Source organism: Nanorana parkeri, unplaced genomic scaffold, assembly GCF_000935625.1.
Source record: "Nanorana parkeri isolate BGI_ZX_2015 unplaced genomic scaffold, ASM93562v1 scaffold20, whole genome shotgun sequence".
NCBI lineage: Eukaryota > Metazoa > Chordata > Amphibia > Anura > Dicroglossidae > Nanorana > Nanorana parkeri.
The window spans coordinates 56,577-80,397 of NW_017306288.1; the positions used below are offsets into that span (position 1 = coordinate 56,577).

The 23,821-nt window shown below is 41.0% G+C and overlaps 1 protein-coding gene across 1 annotated transcript in view; it reads right to left on the minus strand.

Annotated features, from left to right (window-relative positions):
• SYT16 (synaptotagmin 16) overlaps positions 1-23,821 on the minus strand; it is a 62,365-nt gene that overhangs the window by 15,685 nt on the left and 22,859 nt on the right. Inside the window, exon 2 of the mRNA XM_018562330.1 lies at positions 15,247-15,426. Within this exon, the coding sequence (XP_018417832.1) occupies positions 15,247-15,426 (180 nt within the window). The remainder of the gene's footprint in view (positions 1-15,246; positions 15,427-23,821) is intronic.

Genomic DNA, 23,821 nt, shown 5'->3' on the forward strand with positions numbered 1-23,821 from the left:
CCCATGTTCAATGGAGATCTTTGCTGTGCAGCCCCTGGAAAATACATACCCTCCCCATGGAAAAACCCTTGGGTGGTGTTTTGAGAGAGGAAGGTTAACATTTAAAGGATGCATGTACTAAAATTACAATTATCCTTTAAAAGACTACCTCCTAAAAAGTATTTATTATATTTTGGGCAAAGGATGGAAGTATCCTTCAAATACGCCTTGCATTGTTGCCAAAAGGATCCATTTCAGTGAAGTTCCTCTAAATGTTTCATTCCATAAAACTGCAAAAAAATGTTACAGAAACACTGTTAAAATTAAGTGTTATCACCACTGACGTCAATCTTTAATAAGGCATCCTTCAACACTAGACAGGCAGTAGTGAGGGGAGGAAATCGCTAGAGGAACTTTGCAGTGCTGTATTTTCAGGTTGCAAAAGGTATGCACAATTTTACACAACAAACACTTTTAAGTAACTGATCCCTTTTGAAATATTTTATCGCCTAGTTTTGATGCAAATTTTGACATTTTCTAAATCACCCCATTTGCCAAAACTGAAAATGTATTTAGAACTCTAAGAGTTCCAGGAGTGATCTTATGCTTGCTCCTGCTTATTTTCTGTGCAGTAAAATGGTGCAGTATTGGTGCATACCCAGTTATAACCCTACTTTACTTTGCATTTCTACTTTAAAACAGCTATTACTGGCAAAGGCTATGTACTACATGTCATGTCACAGTAAAAGGAAAGCATTTTGATCAACACCAGAAGGGCAAAAGACATCAGATTACACAGCTTGCTGACTCTCCCTTTCGTCTAGCAGAGAAAGTACCATCTGGTTTAAACACAGGAAAATACAAAAAAGGATAAAGCGCACTCCTGTGGGCACAATACAATTAGGTGGCTATTGTGTAAGGGTGTGCAGAAGCTCCTCAATACAGGGAGAGGACCCTGTCTATTCAAAATTGCAGATATGGACAAAACAGGACAGGAGCGCAACTACCAAAAAGGACGTAGATAGGTTTGTAAAGTACAGATTGTTAATGGATCTTTGTGTGTGAAAAATACGTAACACTGTTAGTAGTAGACAAAGGGACTTACGGTTCGAGGCTCCCCGGTGGTCTGTGTGGCGCCCTCCTTTGAGAGGTCCAGGGTCGCAAGAGTGTCCCCGGTGGTTCGACGGGCTGATCAGTTGGGGGTGCGCATCCGTATGGCCGCACACGAACTCGGCTGGCCAGGCCGAGCCACGTCGGTCAAAAACAGAAAGAATGGGGAGGAGCTACACGCGGCTAGGGCACGCCGTGCGTCGTTTGTCAGTATCGGTAGCGGTGTAGGTGGTACATATATACATATATATACACACACACATATATATATATGTACATATATATATATATATATGTGTGTGCATATACGTGCAAATGAACATAAATATATATGTGTAAAAAACATACGCACATAATGCATATGCAAAATGGTATTGTTGTAAAACTCATACCAAAACGAACATTCTAAAAAATATCTAAATCTTAATAACGCCCTGTAGGTGTGTATTGGAGACTGCCTCTTATTCGTTGAAAAGTCTAAAATAAAGGGGTGACTTTGAACCAACTGCAGGACATTACGAGACATGCCAACAGGGTAACAGGAGTAGGGTATTCAATTTGTAGATCCAGAAAGTCTCTCTGTGGCACAGGCGATGAAATCTTTCGGATGGTGATAAATGTGTGGGTACCTGCTCAATGGCAAATACCCTGAGGTCCCGGATTCTTTTGAAATGGTTCTTGGTGAAGTGTCTCGGGACACTGTGTTCAATATCGCCCCTTTCTATGAGCCTAATTAAAGTTTCCCACACACATTTTTTAAACACACACATAAATATTTTATTAAATATTGTATTAAATAGTGATGATCTGGCGGTATATACGATATATAGATCAGATCCCCTCCAATCAAACGTTAGCCCCAATTAAAAATGAAGTGTCATCAAAGGTCATATATGCACAGCAGCTCGAGCACTGACAGTTCGCACTCAAGGCGGACCCAGACTGCCAATCCACTCCCCCCTCATGTGAGCGGCGGCCTATCACCGGGCTCAACGAAACCACACTCCTCCCCCGTTTCATTTAAAAATAGTCAAATCTCCTGTGATCTCCAGTATCTTTGAGGCTTGAAAAAGAGGGATTCCTCAAAACGCGTAGCCACTGGAGACACCCGACCACCTACACCGCTACCGATACTGACAAACGACGCACGGCGTGCCCTAGCCGCGTGTAGCTCCTCCCCATTCTTTCCGTTTTTGACCGACGCGGCTCGGCCCGGCCAGCCCAGTTCGTGGGCGGCCATACGGATGCGCACCCCCAACTGATCAGCCCGTCGAACCACCGGGGACACTCTTGCGACCCTGGACCTCTCAAAGGAGGGCGCCACACAGACCACGGGGGAGCCTCGAACCGTAAGTCCCTTTGTCTACTACTAACAGTGTTACGTATTTTTCACACACAAAGATCCATTAACAATCTGTACTTTACAAACCTATCTACGTCCTTTTTGGTAGTTGCGCTCCTGTCCTGTTTTGTCCATACCATCTGGTTTAGTCAGCTATACACAGACTGCCATTAGGCATGCAGACAATTCCAGCCTTTTATATCTTTGAAAAACACATAATTCAGATATTTCATCCTATTCCTAACCCTTCTTTTACCCTTTCCAGATGACATCCTTACCTTTTGGCTAATATACACATGCTTTGTATGGGTTATTGACTGGCTGAATATAGTAAAGCCAGGATCATTATGATTGCACAGGAACCTGCACTGTCCAATATAAGTCAGAAATAGCATCTATGGTATCGCTATCTTTTAAGCAACAAGGAACTACGAAGGACTGTAGGATGGCTGTAGAATGATAAGCACTCTTGCTTTAACAGTGCATGCTCTCTTACATGGCAACAGGTAAGATGTTTTAGTCATTACCATGTCAGTCTCTCGTCCACAAGGCAGTCCCACAGACAGCAGTCTCTAACATGGCAATGTGACAGCACTTTTTAATATAGCAATCTCTTATATCCCCCTTTCTTATTATTGTTACAGGTATTTAAATAGTGCCATCAATGTATGCTACATTTTACATACCATTTATATCAATCCCTTCCCTTCAAGGAGCTTACAACCTAATGTCCCTATCTCACATGCATACACACACTACACACAACATGTCTTTGGAGTGTGGGTGGAAACCCATGTAAGCACAGGGAAATTATGCAAAGTACTTGCAGATATGGTCCTGCAAGACAGAAGTGCTAACCACTAAGTCACTCTGCTGCCCACTGATACTAACCTGTGAATACTCATTCCCAAGTACGCCAAACACCCCCCATCCCTCTCCCCCAAGGTGATTATTACCTGTGACATCTTCCCGCCTAAGCTGATGATCATCCATGATTCCCCTATACATTGAACACCCATGGCTCCCCTCATACTGTGGAGCATCTGCAATCTCCCTTCCCCTTGCTGGTATTTATTATATGCATTTATTATCATAGAACCGCATTATATTGTTAATTGTATCACACTGTTACATCATATTCACCATTACTTCCACTATTTAATTTATCATTCCCATTTTTCTGCATAGAAATCACACAGCTTTGATCAACTGGTATATGTTCTACTTTTGTTTACATTTATATATTGCACCAATGCAAACCATTTTAATATCTATACACATTTTTGCACACAATTATTTATTATTTCTACTATAGAACAAAGGAACACACATTTGCTAATATAGTAATACAGAACAGTATAGTCATACCGCATACCATCTCAGCTCTGAAAAGAGGCAGCAAAATAGTGATGTGTCTAAATTAACTTTGTTCAGATGCTACTCCCGTTGCTGACACTGTGTGTTTTTTTTAAGACTTGGAGGACTTCCAAAGCCTCTTATCTCATGAAAAAATGAACATTGAGGAAAACACTTACGACACAGGCCTATACAGAAGTGGCATTTTATGTTCTTGAATACAAAAAAGGGCACTTTAGCGAAATGTATAGAGCAGGTTGACCTTTCGGTCAATCCAAGTTATATTGAAGTGCTGCTCTACTCACCAAGGAAAAAGAATCAGGAAAACTCCACAAGAGGAGTATAAAAGGTTGCAGCTTTGATCACTAATTATACAAGTAACGGTATAAAGAATACATTATTTGCTAGTGAAGGAACTGATATTGTAAAACAATTTAAATAATTAAATAATGTTGCTTTGTGAAATAAGCATATGTCCATTGTCAAGTTTATCTTTATTTTGCAACACTAAACTATGAGAACCACCATTCTCTCCCAGCATCCAGTCCCTTAAAGCACAGAGAGGCATCGGGTGCCCACCGAAAGAGCACGCCCACGCTCCAAGTGTACAAAGTCCCAAGATCCAAATCAACATTATTGAAGTCCAACCATGATGCACAGGTCACACCGATTGAATGCGTTTCACCCTACAGGGCTTATTCGTAGAGCTCTACAATTAAGCACATAAGGTGAAATGCATTGCGGTGTGGTGAACCAGAGGTGGGACCTGCAGGGCATGGTTGGAGTTCAGTAAGTTGATTTTACCGAAGGACATCATCAGTGTGCAGCTGCATGGGATCTTGGGACTATATTTTTTAATGCACATATAAAATTGCCACATAAGCCTCTTTTTTTTTTTTTTATAAAGTGGGGAAGAGATAGAATAAAAACCCTGGAAGGGGTTTATTGCTGGTTATGGACCTGTTGTGGAAACTGCCCCTTACTTCACTGGGACAGGTGGCAGAGGGGACAGGAAAAAGCATATCGGTCTAACTAGGGCACATTTTTTTTCTAAACCTTCTTACGAAAACCTAGCAGGATCCCAGCTTGTTTTAAGTTTTCATTTTTGTCTGTGTCTCTGATGGGGAGTTTCCCCCACTTCCTTTCTTTGAGATATGGTTATCAACTTACAAGGTATAGGGGGGCCTCAAGCTCGGCCCCTGATGTCAATATCAAATATTTGTAATTCAACAGAAGACTGTCAATGACTGAAGACTTACTAGTAGAAGTGGTCAGAGGCTGTTCTACAGAAATTCTCTACAGTTTGTGACAGACCAGAATAGTCTTTGTAAAATACACAATTATTAAAGTGCAACTGAAGCCAAAACTTTTTTTTTAGATTTGGTTAGAGTAGAAAGGAATTAGAACACCTGTCAGGTTTTTATTGCTGTCTGTGTCCGCGTTAGGGATATTCACCCTCTATATTTGTCCTGGTGATTGTTATCACTGAAAGTGAAAGTGGAGGAAAATCCCAACTTTTGGGTTGTCATCTGAACAGGAATAGATGTGAAATCTTCCAATGGGGACACTAGTTCTGATGACCACCAGGGATTTCTCTAAATGTGGAGGGATTTCCTCTCAATTCTTGTTGCAGTTATCTGACAGAAAGTGAAGCGAAATACCCCCCAATAGGACACAGATGGCAAAAATAGGTGACAGGGGTTATAACAAGGGATGCACCGATACCGATACTTGTATCGGTGCCGATACTCAGTATTGCACTGATACCTTCCCCAATACCGGAACTTCCGGTCAGAGGAAGGTTTCCTCTGACCGGCAGTGCCATAGGGGAATGTGGAGCCAGCTTGCCGTGCGATCAGTAAGCGGGACGGCGAGTAATGAACCACCTCCTGGCTTCTTGATTGGCCGAACAACTGGTTCGATGCTGATTGGCCCGGGAAGCCGGCTTTCCAGCGAATCAACATGGAGCCACCTCCCTGGCCAATCAGGAAGCCGGGTGGCGGGTAATTACCTGTTGTAAGGCTTTCTGATTACCCGGGAAGCCTGCTCCATGCCAGTATCGGTACTTGGTATCGGAGAGTACTGAAAGCAAAGCGTCGGTACTTGTCGTCGATACCGAAAAACTGGTATTGGTGCATACCCAGTTATAACCCTACTTTACTTTGCATTTCTACTTTAAAACAGCTATTACTGGCAAAGGCTATGTACTACATGTCATGTCACAGTAAAAGGAAAGCATTTTGATCAACAGTCATTTATCTTTAACGTCACTACGGAAGTTTTTTTTCTAATTTTCGTGGGCTTAAGTGAAACTTAAAAGTCTTGGCTTTATCCAACATTTTAGATCAATTAGCGTAAAAAATAAAAATTTTAAAAAAGCATTAAAAGGCTAGCGTTTGAAAGCTCCAGTTGTACTGTATAATGAGCGCAAATTAAATGGAGGGTCCATTTTACCTGTTACATCACCCTTGGCAACCTAGCCAGCAATGAGTGTTTGGGACGGTCACCATGGAAACAAAAAGCATTTGGCTTAACTTTCCTTTTGAGGCAATTTATCTTACAATCTGACATTGTAAATATAAAAAAGGAGGCCAGTGATAGAGAAAACGTACTTAGACATAATGTTCTAATAATCTACAGGAAACAGGTATTGATGCTCTAAAGCAAAGCAAATAAAACCATACATGAAGAATGTAGGCCTTTATTTTATTAAATAACTGCAACTAATGTTAGACAATCTAAGTTCAGAGTCATGGTGATAGTAGGAAAATGGAAAGGGCTGTTAACCCTGAATGTGAAGACTGCTTGTGACTGGTTTTGGGCATTTGCAAAAAGGTAGGGGCTCATGCACACAGCCACCTGTGGCAATAAAACTAAAATTCTGGCAATTTTCCCTTTGCCAGGGAGCCACAGGTGGTACATATACCCTCCCATAAAAGTCAACAACTATACATGGTTGTGTGTGTGTGTATATGGGGGCTTGCATAAACACATACATGGGGATGGTCACACAACCCCAAATGTACCAATAGGTACATTTAATCTGAAGCAGGCTGTATAGAGATTTCACAATCAGACTGTAATGCATTTGGGCTTAAAAAACACACCCAAAAAAAAACATGAAACATAAAGACTGCCAAAAAACTCATGGGATGGAAGAAGAAAACAATTAAGATTTTACATATATTCCTGCTATAAAGGTGGCAGTCTAAATAAAATGCATAAATACTTGTTTGATGGTCATGTTTTAATCCTTGTTTGTGCACTGCTTAACCATTAACCAGTGTGGACCACTTCCCTTTGATATCAACTGCTCTTTTTTTTGGTTTTGCAGGAGGGAAGGCGATGGCAGGGAAGGAAATACCTGGATTGCAATGCATGCGGCATGGCTGGAGAGGGGGGTGTGCTCTTCATTCATGCAGCAGACACCAGGGGATCCAGGGGTCCATCTCCTGGCCTACGATGCGAGTGGTTGGTGCAGCTGGTTTATGTTGGGAAGAGATTGGGAATTAGAGATAGAGAGAAAAGAAAATATTAATTTCCAACGGATATATATACAGATGCCATGTTGGTTTACTCCAGCTAATCCAGATGTTGCCTAAAGTTCCACTAACAATTACAGCAGTAAGGGTTTCCCATTCACCTATCCCTTGAAGGATATCTAAACCCTAGAACAAAAATGTTAAAGATTGCAGTTTAATAGTCCATAGATGTGGTGGCTGCATCGTGTTTTCTTTTTTTCAGGCTAGGAACATTTTCAGCAAAAATACTTGTTGATCCTGAATTATTGAGTTCAGGTGTTTCCAGTGAAATGCACTGTCAATGCTACAGCATACAGAGACATTTAGAAAATTGTGCACGTCCAAGCTTGTGGCATCAGTTTGCGCAAGGTAATTTCTTATTCCAGTGAACCTGTGAACAAAGCCAGCTCCATATTGACTTGGTTTAAAGAGGAGAACCCCGAGTGCTCTACACAGAGCTCTAATCTCAACCCTGTTGAGCACCTTTTGATTTTTTATATATCTGCCAGTAACAATTTACCATTGCATACCACAATTTATATAGAGCTTAACATAATGTACATTCGCATCAGTCCCTGAGCTCAAGGAGTTTACAATCTAAGATTCCTATTTAATAATGCATACATATACTAGGGCCAATTTAGGCAGGAGCCAATTAACCTACCAGTATGTCTTTGGAGGTAGGGGGAAACCGGAGTACCCAGAGGAAACTCCAAGCAGATAGTGTCTTGGCTAGGATTCAAACCAATGGCCCCAGTGTTGCAAAGCAGAAGTGTAAAGAGTAAGCCATTGTGCCAAAATGTAACACCAAATGGGAGCCAGGTCTTCTCGTTCAACATCAGTGCCTGCCCTAACAACTGCTATTTTGGCTCAATGGGCACAAATTCCCACATACACACCAAAATCTTCTGGAAAGCCTTCCCAGAAAGTGGAGACTGTTCTAAAACAAAAGAGGGGGGATGTCTGTGAAGGCTCTCATTCATCCAGGTCATGGTATATCTGTAAAAAAATTATTCAAGGCAACTGGACTTGCTGTATTTGTCTTGAAGACATTTCACTGAACATCCGACCAGCTTTCTCAATTCAGAATGACTTGTACAAATATTCTCTGGGAATAAATATGGTGACATAATCTGTTAGTGGAAAGCAACATTCACCATATTTATTCCTAGAGAATTTTTGTACAAGTCATTCTGAATTGAGAAAGCTGATCGGATGTCCAGTTGCCTTGACTTATTTTTTTACAGATAAAAAAGGGGGGAGCAACTTCATATTAATGGTCATGATTTTGGAATGGGATGTCCAACAAGCTCATATAGGTGTGATGACTGGGTAGCCACATTCATTTGGCCATGTAGTGTTAACTTCTTGGTTACATTCAAATCTTCCAAGGTTTTTTTTACGAGGGAAAGAAAACAAACAAAACGATTAACTCTGATACAGAATACATAATACATACAACATGTTTAACTCAGAAACCACCAAGTCATTAAATCAGCTTAATAAAACATAACTATAAAAAATGTGTTGCCTCTTTCTATACAGTAGGTTTCCTAGTGGATGCCATTTTAAAACCAACATTAAAAACAAGCATACTTAGGTACACCAAGGTGTCACAATGTGCTTTGAATCTGCAGCAAACAAACATTTTAGAGATAATTATTTGGAAAAATTGCCTTTTTTGCGATACGACTACATTATCCAGAACATCAATTTTATACAGTAGAAAAACCCACGTATTAGACATAGAAAACAAAGTTGAAGGAGAACAAGAACAATTACCATACCTGCAGGATTCTTGCCATTAAATGTTCCTAAAGAGCTAAAAGATGTTGTTTCAAGATCCCTTATAAGAGTGGTTATTTGGGTATTTACATATTCCTCATTATCTTCTGGAATTGATGAGAGCGTTTCTAGAAGACTGCTGCCCTCACGGTTTCTTCCTGCAGGCTGCTCTTTTTCAGGACGGTGTGGTGTGCCATTCCTTGCTTCTGTTACCTGTACACTTACTTGACTCTTCTGGGCCAAGCTAGAGGTTTCCTCCTCGTCATCAGTAGTTGTCCATGACTCTGCATCCGAAGTATGAACAACAAGTGGTGGATTTCCATCCAACTCTTCATCTTCTAGTAAGTCATCCAGGTTCTGCTCATAATCACCATTATGCGCGGAGCCTTGGCGGCTATTCACTCTTGACTCCGAATTATTTAAACTTGTTTGAGAACTGGATACGGGTCCACCAGTAAGATGAACAGCTTCACACATGCGAGAAATCCAGGATGAGACCGGCTGGAAGAAATTCTGGCTGGCCATATCTATCACCATGACCAGAATTGGCTCATCGAGAACTCACCAGGCTTTCAATTTTGCAGGCGTGCCGAAAGTTTGTGAGCTACAGAACAAGCATTATGGAAATTAAGCTTCTTTTCGTCTCATGATAAAGGACACAATTACGCTGGATCAGGGGTAGGCAACCTCGGCACTCCAGCTGTTGTGGAACTGCGAGTCCCATTAGGCATTGCATGACTGGCAGCCACAGGCATGACTCCCAGAGGCAGAAACATTATATGATTTGTAGTTTCAGCAAAGTAGAGTACCAAGGTTGCTTAAACCGGCACTGGACTAGTACAAAAAAAATTAAAAAGCGATAATGTGCATGAGTAATTTAATACAGAGTATAGAGAAAAAACTATGGTGCTCTACATTTGAATATAATCTTACATTCTTTCAACCTAACAACAGCCCATAGACATGGTAAGTGTCAATGGTCTTTCAGAAGCCACTGGGCTCTAGTCTCAGTCAACTCAGTTCTATAAATACTTTAAAGTAAATCTGTTACAAATTTTGGCAGTTGAAACTAAGCATAACATGGAAAAATGCAAAAGGTAGAGTTTACTTTCAGTAAAAACTGCAGGACAAAATTATTGGTTAATCCAGATTACAGTTTATATACAAATCGAGATTTGTTTCTGTAAAAGTCCAGCTTGGCTCTGCCTCTAGAATGTATCTCTTCACCCTTCAAAGCTCAACTGACCTTTTAGTCTACATCAGCTAAATACATTCTAGGTGCATCAAAACAAAGGTGTGCTATGTCTTACAGTTTGCTTTCTTCTGAAAGCAGCCACAGCCCGAGTAGAAAAGCCTGTCCCCTACCAGCATGCTATAGAAAAGGACCCTTGTGCTGTGTGTGGAGGCAGTAGTACCTCTGCAGAGGTCAGAGCTAAGCTTTGCTGATTGGATATTTTTCGACCTCTTCAGAAAGACTATTGTTTCCATAAAGGGAACACATCTACAGCATGCTGGCAGAGGACTGACTTTTCTCTGACTGCGGTTCCACTTTTTGTTTTGATGTACCTGGAATGCATTTAGCTGATAGTTTTAATTAGCTCACTAAAGCTGGGTAGGGATGTTCACATACTAAGTACCGTACTCGGTACAAGTACAAGTACACGTACAGATACTTTTCCAGCTCCAGGACTAGACTAGAGAAAAATTAGAATTTAGGAAGCAGCTGTTATTTTTAAGGAGCACACATAGATCCTGGGATTTGTGCATTCCTGTTATAATGTATGATTTGTTTTATATAAATATATATGAGGGATGCACCAATACCATTTTTTCCGCACAGATACAAGTACTGATACATTTTTGTTTAGTGTCATGTGACAGTTTTTCTAAAACAATACAGACTAATGATTTCAGGAACGTGGTGGAGTGCCAGAGCCCGGTCCCAGCTGCAACCCTGGTAGTTCTCGAGAAAATGCCAACTATCGGCTCTGGTATCTGAACATCCCTAAAGCTTTATTGAGATGGACAACAAGAATCAGGCTGAAGTTCACATTTTACAAGAAAAGTTGTGATCTACATTTAGCTGCCTGTATATCTGGATCTACTGGTCATTCTGACCTGGGGCTTTCCCAAAAGGTAGTATGTATTTGACATATGTATCTGGCTAAGGTTAAGGGGTTGATTTACTAACCTTAGAAACATGCCACGAACAAGTATACACCTCTGTAGTGTGTTCCCTCCCAGCATGATCTATTGGTGGAATCTAGACACCTTTGTAGTGTGTACACACCCAGCAGGTGTGTTGTGCAAAGCCCTGCATGAATTACAAGGTGACGTTGTGTTGCTTGCATTGATGAATGCAGGAATGTAAATGCTCACCATTTTTGTCTAAACTGTGAAGCAGCTTTATATATGCATCATGTGCATGATTTTTTATATATATGGCATTAGTGGAAATATGCTTTTAGAGACTTGCATGCCGCTATTAGAGCGTCGTGTAGCCTATGGCGCATGCTACATGACGCGCACGTACGTAAATACATAAAAACACGCCATAACGGCGTGAAAATGTGACACGTTGCTCGTGTTTGGTTGATAAATACGTTTTGCTGTGTAAAAATGCACACGTACCTGGTGTTTAGGTTAGTAAATCACCCCCTAAGTGTCAATTCTGAGCATATTCGAAAACATTTATAGACTCACTGTCTCTGGAGGAATGTAAGGTATAAGGATGCAAAGGACATCAAGACAGGAAGACACAATAGAGACACCAAGAGTCCCAGAATTTGGAAAGAAACTAAATACAAGTGACATACATGTTAGTAACATTAAGATTCAGACAGAAACAAAGAATTGTCACGCTGAAGTCAGCTGTTAGATACAAACACATGTGCAGAAGATACAAGTACAAACAGATGGGAAAGAAGGAAGCCAAACGAGCACTGACAAGGAGGTCTTTATTTGACGGAATATAAAATTACATGGATATTTAATATTTGCTGCCATGTTTTATTATGATCATACGTTCATATTGACTGGCAAGTCATTTAAATGTCCAACAAAACTACCACAAAGAGCTCTACAAGTTGGTTGTATAAAGTCGGTACAGTACAGTTGGTGACTGAAAATAGAGCTAGGTGGTGCATGCTACTCTGTGCAATATTTTTCATTACAACTCTGCGACTCTTTTCATTTAAATGTAACATATATATAGTATACATAGTAAAGGTACTTTCTTCCACATAACAGTTTTTAAAATATGAAATAGCAATCTTAGAACAGAGTTCATAAAGTGCAACAAAGTCTTTAAAGCTCAACCTCAGGGTAATTTTTTTTTAAAGCTCCCCCAGCAGTTACAAAATGCAGCCTTGGCTGCAATACTCACCTCCTATCTGGTGCTGTCCTTTGCAGTAATTCCTTTTTGCAACAAGATGTCATCAGTCATCCAGGCTGAATAATGCTTAGCTTCATTTAGCTTGGAAAACAGAACATGTGGGGAGTTATGGACCCGCCCCATCAACGGGCTTTGCCATGGCATCCTGCACTCGCTGTGTAATAATGCAGAGAGCGAGAGTGATGTCATCACTTCGGCTCTGCTCTCCGCATCATTGAAAGACCTCCCACTGCTGTTAAAGTTTAGAAAAGGATCCCGCTGTCATGTGAAGGGCAGAAGACATCACTAGAAGGTAAGTTTAAAAAAGTACACACTGGGTGCCTGTGGGAGTCTCTGGGGGGGATCTCAAAGCTAGGCTATAATTTAGACCTAGAGTCAGGCAAGCTTAAACTTAGAGTGAACAAGAGAGAACAGTGTTCACAAGGGGTGTAATATAGAGCCGTAAAGAAAGCCTGTACTAGCAAAAACATAAGGGATGCCATTGTTTACCTTTGCAAATGCTACTTGACTTGCTGTTATGCTGATCCCCTGGCTTCAATACTTTGAGTCACTTACCTGGATGATATATACATATGGGAAAAATCATAGTGTAGTATAATCACAAATCCATATCTGCAGATTTGTTCGATATCAATTACTCAAAGTATTGCAGCCAGTAAATCAGCATGACTTCCAGTCAACTAGAATTTCCAAAATCACAAGCCAGCAATGAGAGCTCCCATTTTTCGCCTGGGAAAAGTTTCCTTTAACAAAATGATCATTACGTATGTTTTTCTCCTCGAATACAAAAAGCAGTAAAATAAGATACATCAGGTAATTAGCTGATCATTTCAATGAGCTCCAATTATAATTAAGTTAATTATAGCCGTGTAACAAGTTCCACAATTAGAGCAGGGTCTCTAATTACTCACTCCTACATCTATATAAGATAATTGTTTTGCCTTAAGAGTAGCTATGCTAGAAGGTGCCCTAGCACACTGATTTAGGGTGTTCATACGCTGCCAGACCTCTGATCAAGAAGGACAAGGATTGGTAGGAACCATTGTAAAATGTCCAAATTGTCCCCCGCCCCCCTTCCTAAGCTTTGAACTTTTTGTACCCCATCCTGATGAATTAACCAAGGCGGCCACCTCTTCTGCCTACTCCTCATCCCAGAACTGTATGAGCGCCACTTATTCCATGCGTAGGAATGCCCATACCACTCTCAAGAAGAAGAACTACCCTTGATGTCATATACCTGGAATGAAGGCTGCAGAATTTAAAGAAGAACTATTGTTAGCGTAAAATATACTCTTCCCAATAGTTTGAGCGGGCGTGTCACACTGCAGCTGTCACACGCTGGCTCTTTAGATCGAGAACTGAGCGATTACATACTGTTGATCTGTCAGCTCACAGTCTTCTCCATGCAGAGAGCGGCGACTGTCAGTTAACGCTCCCTACAATGATTCCCCCTCCAGTCTTGATTCCTCCAGCGCTCATTGGGGGACAGACAGGGGAGGGGGCAGGCACAGCTGGCTCTAGAGAGGCAAAGTCAGCTGTCAATCAGACAGCAAGGTGGATCCCAACAATATTGTCAGGATCTTTCCTGGCTGCAGAGCAGCTCTGTACTGTCAGCAAATAGCGGGCAGTAGCCCACTTGATGCTGAGTTTGGGTCACAAGAGGACGTTAGTACATTTCCTCCTGTGACCCAAAAGAGAACTAAAGTAAAAACAACAAAAATGTTTGGCTATAGTTCTCTGTTAAGTTATATATAAAGGCATCAGTGTGTAGTGGGTTAATTATTGTTATATGTTTCTGTATTGCTTTATTTCTTTTTTTTTCATAATGAGTGTATTCAACACTTTTATATTTAAAAGATTAAAGCTATCTCTCTTTTTTAAGGCTTTTATTGATCCAGATTACAGTTTATATAAAAATCCAGATTTGTTTCTGTCAAAGTCCAGCTTGGCTCTGCCTCTAGAATGTATCTCTTCACCCTTCAAAGCTCAACTGACCTTTTAGTCTACATCAGCTAAATACATTCTAGGTGCATCAAAACAAAGGTGTGCTATGTCTTACAGTTTGCTTTCTTCTGAAAGCAGCCACAGCCCGAGTAGAAAAGCCTGTCCCCTACCAGCATGCTGTAGAAAAGGACCCTTGTGCTGCGGGTTCCATGGAAATTTTCAAAAAACATTACTGTAGAACTTCAAGATAAACTGACGTTGCAATACGCTGAACTACATTCTATAAAGTGGAATGACTTGCTATACTGTACTGCCAACTGTCACAGGAGTTACACCAGCAACAGCATTGCAAAGGTACATTTGCCTACGCATGCGGAAAACACGCCAAATACTTAACTCTGTATAGAGCTCAGAACTTAGAAAGAAGCCTCAAGGTACATCCAGGGAAATAAACAAAACATAAAATAATCACCACAACAGCATAACGAGAGAAAAAAATTACCAACTTTGTATCAAGAATAACAAAACACCATATATACTGCAGAACCAGAACACACAAAAGCACAAGTAGACAATATGAGAAGAGTTACATATAGCCGAGAAGAGAATGACATTCATCAGAGTGCAGTGAGATTTACTACCCTAATATGTTCATATGGTGGAAGACTTGCTATAGCAACCTCTGTTGAATTGCCAAAATAAACATCTGCTCTCTGCCTTTAATACATCTGATGTCTTCTCCCACAGTTTTATGGAATTTAGAGTTGACGCCGATAAAACAAACAATCTTCAGATATGGTGATATCAATACTTACCAAGTCCTTGTAGAACCCCAGATCTCTCTTTTGGGCGCTTTCTTCGCCCACGTTTGTCCAGACATGGGAGGTCACCGATATTTTCGAAACACAGCTTTTTATTTATGAAGAGGAAGAGAATTGCCAGGAGCACAATGAAGACGCCCACTGCTGACAGAAATCCAATGGCCTCCGGGGTTACTAAAAAAAGAGAAACATTGCTTTAAGGTAGCAGACAAAAGCAACCAGCCATTTCTTAAATGCTGATCAAAACTCAATCACTAAAATGTCATATAAACTGTGTTGTGTTTAAACTTTTTAAATCTGCAGCTTTCATTAAAAGTCTAGCTGGTGATCTTGCTATGAGGGTCCTTGTTTAGACACTTCCTGTTACAGGGTGACAACGTTCTTTCCCTGTCTAATTATTCTTCTGTATTGTCAAGCCCAAGTGGCCATGCCAACACATTTTGCTCAGGCATGGCCTGCCATAAGGAAGCCAGTCAAAATCAATGATGTGCCTCTGGAGGACATGCATGTAGACAGGAAATGACTGAAAGAGGCTGAAAGAAATCCGCAGCACCGAGAAGCAAAGAAGGATGAAAAAAGGCAAAAATAGTATTCTATGAAATAAACACCTGGCAATTGGTTGTGATATGCAATGTTTTAACAAACTGATAACCAGTTAGGGTTTAGCTCTGCTTTAAATATGTTGTAGACAGCTACTGTATACTTTAAAGGCAGGATTAGATCAATGCATGTAGAATTAGGCTATCAAAGGACACCTGGTAGTTTACAGGAAAAATATTTTTTGGACAGAGGAGGGAAGGGTTAAATGTTCTCAGTCTCATGTGGTGTTCTCAGTCAGGTCTTAAGCAGTATGCAGGGAATGATTCTTCTTAGACAACACGCCCAGAAGTGTTGGCCAAAGGTCAACTCTTAGCTCCAGTAGGGAGTAGGTATGCACTTTTTATTGGCATCTGCATCCAAATTTAGGACGTTCCCTTCACTTTCTCTCTGATAGGTGACTGAGCAGGAAGTGGGGGAAAGCTCTTCAATGAGGACACTCATTGCATTTGCAACTGCAAGAAACAAAAGTTATTTTTTTTTAAAAACACACGTAGATCAAATGCTTAAAGGAGAACTATGAGGTGAGTGCTTTCCACTCATCCTCATAGTTAGAGCCGACCTGTGACAAAGAAGCTGTCACAGGTCGGCTCTATTGATCGGGAAGTGAGCGAACACATACCGTCGCTCGCTCACTCTCCGATCATCTCCCTGCAGAGAGTGGACACTGTCAGTCACCACTCCCTGCAGGGATTCCCCCCCCCCCCCTCTGATCCTCCAGTGCTGACTGGAGGAACGGACAAGGGAGGGGGCGGGCAGAGCCAGATGTCACTCACACAGCTGGGTGGATCTCGACTATATTGTTGGGATCCGTCCCGGCTGTGGCTCTCTCAGTATATCACAGGCAATAGCCCGCAATATACTGAGCTTTGTGTCACGAGAGGAAGTTAGCATATGTCCTCCCATGATCCTAAAGAGAACTATGGGAAAACACTTACCCCATAGTTCTCTTTTAACTCCAACCAATACGGGAAAACCTCTAAAGGACAAGAAATGCAAATGAATCGTTCATTCAAAGCTGGTTGGATGGCCAAGCTGTGTTGTTGTGTCCCAAGCCCTACTCCATAGGAGCCATGACTGCCATACTCTGCACTGATGATGGTCAAAAAGCCTAAAAACAACTGAAATCAGTAGCTCTATAATATTAGACTATACACCAGCAGTTCTGGCTGTTTGGAGTGGCTCCACTCACTCTTCTGAAATACAAAATAGTCCTCTTATTTTCGGGTTTATGTGATGGAATGAGACATGTAAATACCTTCTGTTTTACTGAGGCTTTTTTTGTGCTATACACTAATTCGAGTGAGGGCTTTTTAGATCCTTTAGTCTCTCCTCACAAATAATCTGTATGGTTATGCTAACCATAACTGTAAGCAAAAAAGAATAGAAGTATAAACAAGAAATATAATAGAACATGTTCACCTTCATACTGTATTTATACTTTTTAAACATAACATGCAACACATTTGTATGCAACCTTTGTACCCTGTACTGGATTTTTGCAATTTGAGAGCAATAAACACCGTTAAAAAAATATATGTGTGTGTGTGTGTGTGTGTGTGTTTAACATGCATTGTTAAACACAGCTTGATACAGTCATGAAGGAGTGAAGCCCTATAAGTACATAAACGTTTCACACAGTGGTATCAACCCTATTGATAAGGTATTTCCCTGTGTTCATACAATAATACTTGCAGAAGTCTGCATGTATATTAAATCAAGAAAAAAAACTGGTAACAAAGTATTACAGTTGCCCTTTTTGGTCTTACGTTTTTAATCTTTGCCAAAGCTACTGGTGCCATATTGTGCAATGCTCCCCCAGGATCGCAGCAGAGCTCATACTCATTCACTTTGCACCATTTTAAACCAGAGCTGGTTGTGGCTAAACAACCCACACATGTTCACATAAGCCCAATTAGCTAGTAGTAGTTAGTCACATTCTGTTGGACTTGTTCTGTATTATTGAGGACAGTGGCGGAAGTGCCACCATATTGGCCCACGTGGCTGCTATGGGGCATGGACATAAATACTAAGGTGGTGGATGGATTTAGGTGATTGGACACCTTAATCCAATCCAGGTGTGAAAGGTGTGGAACCACCCTGTTCTAATTTCATAATCCCATTCGTGTAAAGTAGTCTGTATAGGTGTTAAGGAGAACTATGAGATGAGTGATTTCCACTCACCTCATAGTTCTAGCCGACCTGTGACAATGAGACTGTCACAGGTCGGCTCAGTAGATCGGGAGGTGAGCGAACACATACCAGGTTCGCTCACCTCTCGATCCTGTCACGGCTCTCTGCCGTGACAGGGGGAGGGGCTGGATTCCCCTCTCCCCGCTCCGATCTAACAGCGCTGACTGGCGAAACGGACGGGGGAGGGGGCGGGTACAGCTGGCTCTGTCTCTAGATAGGCAGAGCCAGCTGTCACTCACGCAGCTGGGCGGATCCCGTCATCTACGTCGGGATCTGCTCCGGCTGCGGCGTCTCAGTATACCGCGAGCTGTAGCTCGCGGTATACTGAGCTTAGGGTAACGGGAGGACGCTAGTTTGTGTCCTCCCGTTACCCTAAGGAGAACTATGGGGAAAAACACTGACCCCATAGTTCTCCTTTAAGCTTTTAAATTCCATGGCTGACAGTATGAATTGTTGTCAAAACATCTGCTCTTTCACGGTGATTGGATTAAGGTGTCTGTGCTACCTGTAGGAATATAAATGCTGGGGGGTTTTCCTGACACTCATCAGAACTGAAGATGTGGATTGGATAAGCTATGAAACAACTTCAACAATTACAGAACAAGCCCAGTTCAATGTGACTAGCTACTGCTAATTATACCATGACCTGGATCAAGGAGAACCTTCACAGACAAGCCCAATTTTACTCCTAGGATTGTAGCAGAAAGACTGTTATTTCGGGAACTGAATTCTATTTGAGATCTCTCTCCAGGACTACAGAAGTTCTGTTCATCTTAAGACAGCTTTAATGTAGTAATGGACAGGAACCATCACACAACAGGGTTGATCATGCAACAATAACCCTATATGTGAAATATAAATGGCCAGGACAGGAAAGCCCTCTGGTATGGATAGTAGAGAGGGTAGCACTGGGCTATTTGTAATTTTAAACTCACTAACCTAAAGAATCTCATAGACACACCATGCCTTTTGCTATCTGTCACATAGCCAGATCATCCACAAGGCAACCTAGACAGGGGCTCAGGACCTGGTGAATGTTCAGTCGCCCATATACAACCTTCATTCTTCTGCAATAAACCAAAAATTAGTCTAAGGGAAGGGTTGCTACCTAGCCTAGGGCCTCCCTTACTGCATCCCTGCTCTGCCATGTTTGCCATTCTGCCAGTTTGGGCATTATCCAACAGATTGGTCAATTTTGAATGATTTTTCTTAGGGAAATTGTCTTATATGGAACCAGTCATGATACAAACCCTTCTATATTATCATAATAAATTCCACTTATTGTCAACAACTAATCTGCCTGGCATTATACTCAGTTCATACAAGGGGATTCTGTTTTTTATTAGTGAGAATGACAGTGAAAAGAGGCGACAGATTGCATCAGTGTCTGGCACACCCTGATGGCATGGAAATGAGGACACATGAGAATATGTGTTTGCCTTGATGATCAACACCTACAGCCATTGCTGTTAATTTAAAGATGCAAAAAAAAATCACATGGTACTTTATCATAACATGGAAGCCACTGTGAGCTATCATCATTCTAACAAGAGCATTTTTTGAAAATATTAACATGAATCTGAACACAGACTTACAGATCTACCTGACTAACACAATAATTGAGAAACTGTCTTTGATTGGTCTGTGGTTTACAAGGCCTTGCTAGCAGAGGCACAGGTAATGAGTCTCCTGCCAGGAAGGTGTCCTGTGTTCACATAGGTCTAAAGGGGTGTAGCAGCAAAAAAACAGACTGGCAGTTTCTTCTGGGTTGCTTAGCCTTTAGTAAATAGCAGGACATTTTTTTAAAACTTCCTCTCTGACAAGAGAATGGGGAGGGAGAGTGACAAAGGGTAGACAGAGTTTAGAAAGGGTTTGAAGCAGAGGCAGGGTCATAGGGAGGCACTAGGATGTGATGCAATGCCTCCCCAACTTTAATTCTGGGCCCAGCACAATTCCAGTTTTATTTGTTATTTTTCTAATCTGTTCCCCAGCTTTTTGAACTAATAACAATCCAGACTCATGTATATATATACTCTATCAAATTAAAGTAAAGTGAACCCATTAGTTTATAATATTCAAGTCATATGCAGGTATAGTATATACAAATGTGTTGGTCTCAGGACTAAGTAAAATATTTAAGGGTGGCAGGCCCAAAGACATGGTCTCAAAGGCAGACTATGGGACCTTGTAGGCACCCTGTATATTGACACATTATCCTGCAGCCCCAATGTGGGAGCACACAGGAGGGTGAGAACGCTGCTACAGCATTAGGAGGCTGAGGTTGGCATTGACACCACTTCACAGCATACCCACAGAAAGGGAAGAAACTAGCACGATCAACAGGCATTTATTAACACATCTTCAATCATAACAAAAAATACTTGCAATAAGGGATCAAATTTAGAGCACGTCAGAGTTTGGGTTTATATACACTTTAACTGATTTATGTTTTACTAAACATAGCCATATTTTGTTTGAAAAATTTGCTCAAGTCTATCAATGTTTAAAATAGAAAACTGTGATGTCTTGATGATTTGAGAAAAAAGATGACGACAGATGCAAAAAATGTACAGGTGAAACTTGAATAATTAGAATATCGTGCAAAGTTCATTTATTTCACTAATGCAACTTAAAAGGTGAAACTAATATATGAGAGAGACTCATTACATGCAAAGCAAGATAATTCAAGCCGTGATTTGTCATAATTGTGATGATTATCGCTTACAGCTCATGAAAACCCCAAGAACCCCAAATCCACAACCTCAAAAAAGTAGATTATTACATGCAATCAATAAAACAAGGATTGTACATAGAACAATATCGGACCTCTGAAAAGTACAAGCATGTATATGTACTCAGTACTTGGTTTGGGCACCTTTTGCAGCACTTACTGCAATTACTTTTGCACGATATTCTAATTATTCGAGTTTCACCTGTATATGCAACTTGAAGAAAGTCCCTACTGTATCGTCCCTCCATTGAACATAAGGAATAGCACTTGATATACAGTAAGGTTAACCACTAGTGATTTTTTTGCCAAAAAGCAAAAGTACTAGCAAATGATTTGGGAAATTGCCTTGAGCAGCTTTATAAATTGGTAAAGCTATTGGAAGCAATATTTCCTGTGAAGGTTCTCATTTATCCAAGCCATGGTGTAGCTATTAGTAGTTGGTCACATTCAGCTGGACCTATTCCGTTATGTTGAAGACTTTCACCACTTGCCCAATTAGCTACTTCAGTTCTAACGGGTGTCAGGAACATACCACAGTCAGGCACACAGGTAACTCAAAAAGTCTGGAAATGAGGAGCTGACTGCTCAGTATTTAAGTCTGATATCTGTTAACTGCTTCTGGCGCAGTGGAGCTCAATGATTCTTGTTAGGCAGTTCTCTTATACCAGGAGCCTCATAAAACACCCTGAACAGGATACTAAAATGAAGAATGTAATGACAGCATGTAACAGGGGTTTACATAATCACTGGGCATTAAACCCTTAAATCCCAGGGCATCAGCTATAACTCAGTTCAGGGTTGTTGAAGACCAGATGTCTGAACATTAGACTCTCCTTAAACGTAGTCACTGGGGGGAGATCATGTCCTGGGACCCACAACCTGACACTGGATTAATCAAGGCATGTACTCTAAAGACACCAAAAGGTGGCTAACCAGTGTGGCAGAACCTGATTAATTCACTCCCCATAGTCCCAACACCTCCAGAGCATTCATCCCCACTTGCAGGATCTCTTCTTGAGTTTCCCAAAATGAAAAAATGTCCAGATGGAGGGCACTTGCTAGACAATGCATCCAACAAAAAGGTTTTAACATCTATAACTGTTCCCAACTGATCTTCACAACAGTTCCTTTGGGAGAAATTCAGTGACCACTTCTTTCAAAGAAATAGTATCTGTTATTTCTTGTGCTCCATCAGTACACTGTTCTCTATCTACAAGGGGGGCACCCTCACAGTCCTGACTCACATTGTAACGCAGCAGGTGCCTCTTCCCACGGTCTCTCCTTAGGCATCACTTCCCTATACCAACAACCCACTCTAACTACACCCTTCTTTTACTTAGTCTTGAGCCAGAGACTGGCAGGAAGGTTTCCCAGCACCCTAAGGGCAGGACATACAATAAAAGGGGCCTATGCCCTTCTACAAGCATCACACCAAAATTATACATTTTTCATTTCTAAACAGAATAATTTGTCAAGGCGAATTGTCAAAGAACAGGATGGGATTTGACACCTCCCTTCATGTTCTCGGACAATCAACATATGCCTTGACACATTCCATGTGACTGGATTACGGTGAGTGTGGCTGTGAATGCTGGGGTATATTCCGGACACTAATTCAAAGTAGCGAAACGTCTTCAACGCAACTAAACAAGCCAAGCTGAATGTAACTGACCACTACCAGTAATTTTCCTAAGGGCAATAAAAAATAGCAACAGTGGCCTAACCAAAGAGATCGTTGTATGTACAGTTATGGGTACAGCTTGGCCAGTGGTACACCATTGCTTAGATGTGGAAGTGTTAAAGCACAATACAACCAAGGTCTGATATATTTTAGCCAAGGTTTGATACGTTTCAGTCAAAGTTTGAGAGCAATAAAAGAGATACAGTTAATGTTGTACCATAGAACCTTTATTATACAACAAGCCTTCAATGAGTGAATAAGTTGTTCACAGCTTTTGTGATACAAGGACAAACAGTGAATCACGAAAACCTCATTACAGATATTTACATAACCAGGATCATCTAGAAACCACAAAGAAATATTAGGCGTCACTGCTTTTTGTTCCTCTGTCAGTGTGCTCATTTGTTAGCCCAACGCCAATTTAGTGAAAATGTTCTAGGGAATGTAGTCATTCTGTTGTGTAAAGAAACAGCCATTATGTATCTTCTTATCTAACCATTAGGGGATATTAACGAAGGGTTTACTTACTGACTAAAATGACTTACTGGAAAGACAATTATATGTTTGCCCGAAATCTCAAAATTTACCTTAAAAGCCCAACTGCATTGTTTTTGAATGGTGTGGGGAAGAGTTAATGTTTCCATTAGGTTTTTATTTCTGTCTGTGACTCTATTTGGCTTACTTTCTATCGGGTTGATATAAGGCAAATACGCTGTTCATGTTGCAGTAGTTTTCCAGCAGCTTAGTGAATTTGGTCATATTTAATTTACAAAGAATACCCAAATCGTGTGCAAGGAAAAAAAAAAAGAAACAGGATTTTTTCTTGCACATGATTAGATGATGGAAGTGAGAAGAGCTTCACCGCATTCATTAAGCTCAGGGGAAACTTTGCCTGCACAGTGCAAATTCCCTTTCAGCCTATTTGCCTTTAGTACATGACCCCTAATGTATCAATGGGACAGCAAGGCACAGACAGAAATAAGAACATTTTTAGGAGTAATGATCCTTCCCCATTCTCTCACACTTCATTTAAAGCGTATCTGAACCTCAAAATGAATCTGAAATGCTAATTTCATTACTCCCCTGGTTATGGAGATGAACAAAGGCAGACATGTTTGAAGTCCACCCTGGGTGACAACCAAGGCTCCCTCTATAGATACAGTGGAGGAGCAAGTGTAGCCACCCAGGGATAAGAAGTATGTTATTTGCAGGATTACCAGGTGAAAATAAAGACAACAAGGGCTGAAGTAAACAAAACTAATGCAGCCACCACCTCTTAGGACTGGTAAGTTGCAATATATTACATTTTTGTTTGGGGTTTAGATATGCAGTGGGAGAGCCGAGGGCTCAGTGGACACATAAGCTGT